The 9,868-nt window shown below is 38.4% G+C and overlaps 1 protein-coding gene across 1 annotated transcript; it reads left to right on the top strand.

The window, feature by feature from the left end:
• The first annotated feature begins 1,463 nt into the window (after positions 1–1,463).
• Positions 1,464–4,106, top strand: LOC143887308 (putative (S)-N-methylcoclaurine 3'-hydroxylase isozyme 2). Its single transcript, XM_077391418.1, has 2 exons — positions 1,464–2,375; positions 3,271–4,106. The coding sequence occupies exons 1-2, from the start codon at positions 1,473–1,475 to the stop codon at positions 3,871–3,873; spliced, it is 1,506 nt and encodes a 501-aa protein (XP_077247533.1). The 5' UTR covers positions 1,464–1,472; the 3' UTR covers positions 3,874–4,106.
• The last annotated feature ends 5,762 nt before the right edge of the window (positions 4,107–9,868 follow it).

Here is a 9,868-nt window from a genome sequence, read left to right as displayed (position 1 = left end):
GTTCTTCTATGGTTTGTATGTTATGATATGTTTTCTATGTATTGCAGAATGGGGAAAAGTACAGGAATTTCAGGTTGTTTGGGAGCCTCTAAAATGGCGAAGTTAAAGAGATGTTCGATGGAAGGAGATGCATTGTCAAGCTATCTGAAATTATCTATCTGAAGTCCTCTATCCCGCAATTTTAATAAGAAGTCCAATACGCATTCAATTTTTTTGGGAGAAAACGTTCCCCAAATTTAGAAATACTTAACGTTTGTAATTGTTATCCAATGTGGTTTTTAATTGTTATCCAATGTGGCACATAAAAGCAAGTTTTTCCTTTTCAATTCCGTTTTCCATTTTCTTAGCAAGTCAGTTCATATCCCTGAAATATCCATTTTCCATTTTCATATTCCTGAAATCCCTCACCAATTCTAAGTGGACCGTTTTTTGAAAAAAAAAAAAAAATCAATACTAATGCATTAAATACAACCACATAGAACGTATTTGTTTCCTCCAATCCTTTCCTTTCACATGGAACTCAATTACATGAGTAAGAACTGAAGTTTTGTTCTTCTTTCTTTACACCACCTCGAATTTGAGTATTTAATCGATGTCTTTTTTTTAAAAAAAAAATTTAACAGTGTACCCTTTTTATTTTTTAATTCCATATTATCTTTTTTATTAAATGTTCTAAGATTATTTGTTTCTTATATGTGTTCTTGATACTTTTTTGAAGGTAGCAAGCGATCGACCCGTCTGAATCATAGCATGAATTCTTCCTTCTATTACCTGATACCCAAACATCAGCTTCGCGGTGAAGTCGGTCACCTAAGGGGCTATTTGGCCTTATGTCTCAACGTGGGACTCACTAATATATACCTCATTACTTTGTATATATCTTAGGTTAGTTTATGGACTTTGGCCTTAGTCTTAGCCACATTAGATCATTGTTTAGTATACATTTAGGCTTCACTATTTATCCAGTCATTATACCTCTATATAGGACCCACTACTATATAACTCATTAGAATATGGGAAATGGCATATTCACTCTCCTTTCTTCCCTGGGACAGCCCCATCTAGTGTATTTATGACTTATGAGTACTTTTACAATGCCCAAAGAAGACAAACGGGCGAACATATGATTTACCTTAGAATATATGTGGGTTCCACTGACCATAGCAGCTCTCTAGAACGTTCATTTCCCTTTGTAACAAACAAGAAGAATACTTTTTGAGTAAGAAAAATTCTTATTTTCATACATTGAACAAGACTCTCCAGCCTCTCTGTCGCCTGCCTCCGTCAAGTCAATCTCTTTATTAACAAACAATATGTGGAACGGACCTTTTCTTTAACTTCTTACGACTTATTTGAATAGTAGGCATCCACGTTAGGTGACTACTCCTCCATCTCCTCTATTTATACTTCAATTGCTAATCATCTTTCGCACTGCAAATTAAGCTCCTCTCTCTAGGCTCATAATTGCAGTAATGGCTATAGCCACAGATAACCAAATTGTCCTTCCCCTCCTTCCCCTCCTTATCCTACTACCCATTCTCCTCTTCGTCTTCAACCACATTCGAAAAACAACTACATCAAAATCCCCTCTCCCACCTGGCCCAACTCCATGGCCCATTATAGGAAACCTTCTTGACATGGGAAAGAAGCCACATATTGCACTAGCCCGCTTAACCGAAACCTATGGGGCCGCGCCGCTTATATCACTAAGGCTCGGCTCGCCACTCTTAGTAGTGGGCTCCACTGCGGCTGCAGCCACTCAAATTCTAAAAACCCACGACCGCCTACTCTCGGCCCGACATGTCCCAAACATAACCACCATCAAAAGGCCAGACCCTTATGACTGGTCTATAATTTGGGCCCCGGAGTGCACCGATCAGTGGAAACAACTCCGCACCATTTGCCGGTCCGAGTTGTTCTCAACTAAATCCATCAACGGGCAAGCACCGGTGAGAGAGAAGAAGGTGATGGAGATGGTGAATTTTTTGGTTGGGAAGGAGGGTAAAGTAGTGAAGTTGGCTGAAGTGGTGTTTGGTACTGTTTTTAATATGTTGGGTAACATATATGTGTCTAAGGATTTTATTGAATTGGAGGATGGTGTAGTGGCTGGAGAAATGAAAGAACTTTTCTCTCAGATGGGGGATATGACTACTGTTCCAAATATAGCTGACTTTTATCCTATGTTCGCTCGGTTTGATCTCCAAGGCCTAAAGAAGAAGGCTTGGGATTTTACTGATAGGGCAAGTTCTATATGGGAGGTTTCTATTCAGCAAAGGAGAGATGGTAAGGATGGTGATGTTTCAAGGCGACGAGATTTCTTGGATGTTCTGATCGAGAAAGAATTTACCAACAATCAGATTAACAACTTGCTTATGGTATGGGAACTCTCTCTCTCTCTCTCTCTCTCTCTCTCTCTCTCTCTCTCTCTCTCTCTCTCTCTCTCTCTCTCTCTCTCTCTCTCTCTCTCTCATTGGACCCCACTACGAATCTCTCCTTCCATACCATCCTAAACCTACCATTTTTTTTAAATGAAAAAAAAAACGGTTATATTCATTAATTCACAATGAAACCTCTACAAATTAAAGCCATTACGTTCTTCTTCTTTTTTTGAGAAAGAATTTTGGTCTATGACTTGTTCACGACAAGGCCCAGTAGATAACTGGTTTGGATCATTCAACAAATGGTCTCTACTTGGACTTTGGTGGTGTAATGTGAGAGCCCACATTTCAAACAAAAGACTCTCTTGCCCATAATTATTAGGAAACTATTTTTGGGTCATCGACTTTTTTTGACCATTTTCTTTAAAGAAATGTATTTCCAAACTTCTCTAAACCCAATTTCTAATTTCTAGAAACTTATTTCCTTTTAAAAAAAAAAAAAACTGATTTCCCATATAGCTTTGAATTTTTCAGTAGGTTGAGAGTAAGGGACATAGAAATAGAAAATAATAATACAAGTAAAACTTCCATTAATTACTCAAATTTGCTATGTATAAACTTATGCTTCCCTTTAAAAAAAATATGACTTGACTGAGGTCTTCCCCTTTGAATCCTAACACAAAGCTTTATTTAAACATTTATGACATGTTATTTCAACACCCACATCGATGGGCCTACATGCTGATACTGGCATGCCACGGTATTAAGAAGTCTCATTGTGAAAGAGCTCTAGAAGGGGAGAAAAGATATTTCCACCTCATTTTTTGTTCATTACACCCCTGATCACGCAGACTACAAAAGGTGTTCTTAACAGTTTCTCTTACATGGACAGGAGCTTTTCACAGCGGGCGTTGACACCAGTGTAACGACTATTGAATGGGGAATGGCAGAGCTCATCAAACACCCAGAAGCTATGAACAAAGTTATCGAAGAACTCAAAAGAGAGATCAAAGAGAATGTGGTGGAGTCTGATCTCCCTAACCTTCCATATCTACATGCTTGTGTAAAGGAGACCTTGAGATTACACCCTCCTGTCCCTCTTCTCCTTCCTCACCGAGCTCTCGAGGACTGCGAGATGATGAACTATAGAGTCCCCAAAGACTCTTTAGTTCAAGTGAACGCATGGGCAATTGGAAGAGACCCCGCAAGCTGGAAAGACCCCCTGAACTTCAAGCCAGAGCGTTTTCTCGACCCAAATTTGGATTACAAAGGGAATGATTTTGGGTTCATACCTTTTGGTGCTGGAAGAAGAATTTGCCCTGGACTACCCATGGCTACTAGGCAAATTCGTTTGATTATGGCTTGTATGATCTACTACTTTGATTGGTCTCTTCCTTGTGACATGAACCCTAACCAGCTAGACATGAATGAGAAGTTTGGCATCACTCTACAGAAGGAACAGACTCTCCTTCTCATCCCCAAATGCAAAAAATAATATGTTTATCTTGCATTGTAAATGTAAAAGTAGAGTGGAAGTGTATTTGAGATGGGTCCTAATAATATCTTTAGTACCTAGGAGGGGTTAGACTAGTAATAAGCTGTCCCTTGGATTTCATTTGGGAAAGCATTTGTTGTCCTGAAATAGCGCTGAAATCCCATTATCTTTGTATGTTCTCCAATAATTTACTTGTATTGAGTTACTTTTTATGAAATGAAATGATATCCAGACTCCAGCTTTTTTATAATGGAACTCCTCTCTTCATCTTATATTTTCTAAATAGAAATGATATCCGGACTTCCTCCATCTATCCAGACTCCAGCTTTTGCATTTTATCCATCCGCTCACCCACCTTGTTTGAATCTGATATAGCAATTGAACCCACTTTATTTCCAACCATCTAAACTTCCCAAATGGAGGGATTCCATTGCTGACGAGTTCGACCCCCTTGATCGCAATAGGACATGGACGCTTGTCCATGTTGCTTTTTTGTCCTTAGACCTTTCATACCCGAATATTCATTATTGTTTTTTGTAGTTATGCCCCGTATTTGAGCCCAAATAGTATGTGACCCATTACTATGTATGGGCTCAAGAAATTTTTGGCTATTTGGGTCCTCTATTGTAGCCCAGACTAGTGATTAGTATATATGTGGAGTCCATTAAGTCTCGGGCCATTAGCCTCTCTGAGTAAGCTGTAAGCCTCACTGGTATAAAAATAAATACTACGTATGTGTGGGTCTAATTAGTTTTTGGCCAATGACACTTGTATCATATAGGAACACTGGTAGATCATTGAATATCATATATATGGGGTCCATGTGGGACTCAATAATCGGACTCATTAATGTTTAACTCACTAGTTCGTATATAGCCCGGCCATGTGACTTTTTGGACTTTGGCCTTCCATTTTAGCCCCATTAGATCATTCATGAGTTCACATTTAGGGGCCATTTAAATACGCAGATTTTAGGATTATGGATTTCCTCAAAATCCTGTATGGGACACAAGAGAAGAAGGAGACCATCCGTTTCGCTTGTCTTTAGAATTCTGGATTTTAAGTCAGAAATCCAGGTTTTAGAAATATATCTGAGATTTTTAAAACCTGGAAACATGGGATGATCTCTACTCTCTTGCTGATGGAAAGAAGGCGAGAAATGAGAAAACAAAGGCCGGTCTCCTTCTTCTCTGGTCTCTTAAAGAAATCCAAGATTTATGTATCCAAACGGCCACTTAGGGTTCACCATTTGTCTGTCATGAGGAATGCTAAACCCAGGGGCGCCCTTGCATACAAAACATGAAAGGGCGCCCCATGACATGAAAGGGCGCCCCCATTGGTTGAAAGTCACCAAAGTGCATTTATAATAGCACTTAAAAATGGAAAAGTCAAAAGGCATTAAATGCACATCGGTAACTTTCAACCAATGAGGGCACCCTTTCGTATTATTTATGCATGTGCGCCCTTGTGTCTAGCATTCCTCACAAAAAAATTAGAACATGGGAAGTGCCGAAGCAATATGTTCGCCAAAGGATGACAATGGGGAGAATATCTAGGAAAAATTACCAATGGGAGACATCAAAATACGAGAATTGCCAACAGGGGACACACTTTTGAAAAATTGTTAAAGAGGGTTGATACTCTCCTTTTGAGAGTTTGAAAACCCCATTTAGAGAGTTGCTAACACCCTTTTAGAGACTTGATAACCCCCATTTCGTCCTTCTCTAACAATTTTTTTCAAAAGTGTGTCCCCCGTTGGCAATTCTCGTATTTTGATGCCCCCCATTGGCAATTTTTCCAATATCTAATTTCCAGGAGCGGGTTTGGATGATTATTGAGAATCTTTAGAAACAAACTCCGAATCTCTCCAGAAATCTTTTCTTTTTTTTTTAGAAATAGATGGGGGCCAAGGAGGAATCGAGAAATGGGCTTCACGGAGCCGAACCGGATTTTTGGCATCATTTTGTTTCTCTCATTATGTGAACCTTAAAAAGTGCAAGAATCCCATTATATTAATGTTGCCAAACCCGCCCTAGTACTTTCATTTTCCTTTTATAAGAAACGAAACATCCAAATAGAAGAAGAGAACTTATATGATGCCCGATCATGAGATTATAAAGGGTAGAGAGAGAAAACCATCTCTCCCTTGATTTTAGCACTGAACTCTTTTGATATGTAGCGAAAGCTTCTTGTTTTTTAGTGTTTAAAGGGCTGTCCAAAGTTTATTTACATCTCCCAAAAAGCTCTGACCACACCAATTAAAAACTAAAGACAAGAAGCTTTCGCGACATGTCAAAAGAGTGAGGTGCTAAAATCATTTCCCTTGGCAAATAGAGTCCCAAGATTTGAGTGAATTTTGCAAATCAGGTCATGCCATCTAATTGTCATCAAAATACCTGCCGTGGATTGTTTTTGAATTATAAAAAGACTAAAATGTCCTTATACGTGAAAAGACAAAAATTCTTTTGTAAAAAGATCAAAATACCTATGATAGTCAATGATATGTAATGAGTCAAGGGTGTGAAATATCATCTCTATATATTCTTAGCATTCTTGGCCCATGCAATGCATGGGTGTAAAAACAATGGGCCCACCCTATTAAAAAAAGAGGTTTAAAATGGTGGGCCCCGGCTTATACATGAGCTTGGGTGGAGATCGTGAGACCTAACCCAATAAAACATGAGGTAAAATGGTGGGCCCCATCCATTGCATGGGTTTGAGTTGAGTTGGTTGGACGCACCCTATCAAAACATATTACATAGCATCAGGGTTATTTTGGCTTTTTTATAAGGTCATTTTCATCTTTTTACATAAAAGGACATTTTCGTCTTTTTATAGTGAAAAAAATCAAAGACGGGTATTCTCAACTCAACTCAACAAAGCCTTTGTCCTAAACTAGTTAGAGTCGGCTAAATGAATCCTTTACAGAAATTTCATGAAGAAGGTGAAAGGAATCTACCCGACTCTAATCATAGCTCTAGCTGGGTTCTTATATGTGGATCATTTTTTTACATCCTATCCTATCCAAGTTCATGTTCTCTGTTATGTTCCTAGCTATCTAGTATTTCCTCATTGTTTCTACCCAAGTTGTATTCGGTCTGCCCCTACCTTTTTGCCTCACTGCTTCTACCCTAGTTGGGTGTTATGGTCACAAATTCATTGCATGACCTGATTTGCAAAATTCACTCAAATGTGATGAATCAATCTATTTGCAAATTGTAAAACTAGAATGCTGTTTTTGCAAATAAAGCAAAGTAAAAGACTTCCTTTTCCCGAAACCAGTGAAAAAATGAGTGGCATTGCCATTAGTGAGTTCATGTCACGAGTGGGTCGGAAGAGAGAGATACGAATCCACCACCATAACTGGGTCAAACGGTTGAGATCAAGAGATAAAAACTCATAATTGGGAAGCTTGGAAAGAATCTTCAGTTACCTGAAAGTTCTCAACAACCAAGTAGATAATATACCGTGTAGCCAATCCCGCAAAGTCATCCACTTCCTACTGTGATCAGATACTCCAAAAAGCTATAAACCCACATCTCCCTTTTTTTTCTTCCTCAACCAAATCAAAACAACTCACAAAATCCAAAACCCAAGTCCCAAAATATGGAAGGAGTGCAGATAGAGAAGAAAGGGAATCTGATTGAGCTGAAACTTGGTGGAATTGGAGGATTTCTTCTTGTTGGTGGAGCTTTAGCAGCTACTGCTTTGTTAGCTGCTTTCAAAAACCGAAGAAGTAAAAAAAGATCCAGAGAGAAATCTATCAAAGACCCATCAAAAAAATTATCAGAGGAAGCACTCGACTGTAAGAAAGAATATGTAGAAGGCCTTCGGTCTCTCATTCAAAATCCATCTCTATCTGTCGATAGAAATCAATGGTATATGCATAAAATGGAAGAAGTGGGGGTTGATGAATTCATTTCTCTTTCTTTTATTTGATACTTTTGACTGATGGGTGCTTGAATTTGCAGTGAGGAGGATATTTCTGAAGCATCGGTAATCTGTTCTACCCAGATTAGTCCTGGTGGGTTAGGGCCAATTGAGAGTATGATCTTGGTAATCTTATTTTCCTCTATTAATTATATGTCTGATCTTTTTCTATTCTCCTCTTTTTTCTGAAAACAAGAAGGGGCATAGAGTTGGGAACCAACTTTCCCGAGTTAGACTCAGTCAACTCACTATGTTGGTTGTAGTCCTTAACTCGTACATGTGAAATAATCGATTAATCCAAGAGCTATTTCGTTTATCGTTTGGAATTGTGGCAGCAGATTGAGGAAGATTATTGTGATTATTGGACTCTAATGAGTTGACTGAGACCAATAATCACATGTGAAATTGAGTCCAATAATCAGTCGGATGCCACAATCCCAAACAAACAGGGCCTTAAGATTATGACAACCGATTGTGAGTGCCAAACCGATTATTAGACTCAAATTTAAATGTATTTTTTAGTCCAATAATTAGTTTGGCACTTACAATGAGTTGACATAATCTTAAAGGAACAGGGTCTTGAATTATGTGTGTGTTATTTATAATTATTTATGCTGGGACACTTCCCCTCACATGTGGCAGGCCCCTCTATCTTGGGTTGGCAGTACTTAATATCAAAGAGATGTTGGGTTTTGAACTCAGGATCTATTGGGAAACAATAGCTCTGGTACCATGTGAAAATCCCTTTTTCTGTTGTTAGCGCACAGAACTGAATCAAGAATTCTCTTTTTTCATCATCAATTGAACCCTCGCAAGATTCTATTTTCTCATAAATCACATCAAAGTTCACGTTTTTTCTTTTTCTCATCAACGGACACAAACTCATATTTCTCAGGCTTAAGCTGTTAGAGTTGGTGTTATTTATAATTATTTAAACTTCAACAGTACCCAGTATTATTTCCTGTTCAGTTTGTTCTATGCTAGTAGTATATTGGCGAAATTTTGATTCACTGAGTCAACTTAGCAATGTCCTTGTTTTAAAACTATTTTGCGATTTTCTCTAGGAAAAGGAATCCAGTTCGGAAATTAAAGGCGAAGAAGTTGCAATTGAAGAGAAGATCAAGAACATGGAAAATGAAACTATCCAAGAAGGAGGACAAAAGGATGAGAAACAAGATCGACAAAAAAAGGAAGAAGAAGAAGAAGAAAGTGATGGTGAAATGGTTGAAGAGAGAGAAGAAGAAGGTTCGGATGGAACGGGAGTTTCCTTCATGGAATCAAACGCCGAGGCAATTTGGCCTTCTGAGTCAATGGAAGAAATATTCTTCATGGAGTTGATGAATGATGAGATAAAGATTACAGAAAAGATAAGTGGAAAAGAAGCTGAAAAGTCTCTTCTCCATGAAGAAGAAGAAGAAGAAGGGGAGACTATAGAGGAGATAGTAAAAGAAAAGAAGAAATGCGTAGGTCTGAAATTGGTGGGGAGAAGGCAATGGACTTTATTGTAAAGATTACAGAAAAGATAAGTGGAAAAGAAGCTGAAAAGTCTCTTCTCCATGAAGAAGAAGAAGAAGAAGAAGGGGAGATTATAGAGGAGATAGTAAAAGAAAAGGAAGAAATGGGTAGGTCAGAAATTGGTGGGGAGAAGGCAATGGACTTTATTGTAAAGATTACAGAAAAGATAAGTGGAAAAGAAGCTGAAAAGTCTCTTCTCCATGAAGAAGAAGAAGAAGAAGAAGAAGGGGAGATTATAGAGGAGATAGTAAAAGAAAAGGAAGAAATGGGTAGGTCTGAAATTGGTGAGGAGAAGGCAATGGACTTTATTGTAAAGGTGCGAAATTCATCTTTGCATTGGAAGTTTTTACTAGTCTCAACTTTGGTGGGACTGCTGCTACTTTTGTTCAGTTTTCTTTTCGCTAAATCTTTTCATGTTTTTTTTTATTCTCCTTTTTCTTCCAATTGAGTGCTGCCTCTGGCTGTAAGTTGAAGCTCCCAACGTCTTCTGTCTGTTTATCAAATGGGTTTTAGAGGAGAATAAAATATGGCTCTCGGGCTGGCTCTCTCT

The sequence above is a fragment of the Tasmannia lanceolata genome, unplaced genomic scaffold (genome assembly GCF_043159265.1).
Source record: "Tasmannia lanceolata isolate RefF3 unplaced genomic scaffold, GAP_Taslan_0.1 ptg000012l, whole genome shotgun sequence".
Taxonomy (NCBI): domain Eukaryota; kingdom Viridiplantae; phylum Streptophyta; class Magnoliopsida; order Canellales; family Winteraceae; genus Tasmannia; species Tasmannia lanceolata.
The sequence above is the reverse complement of the archived record's forward strand: the minus strand, read 5'-3'. Positions and strand labels throughout refer to the sequence as shown.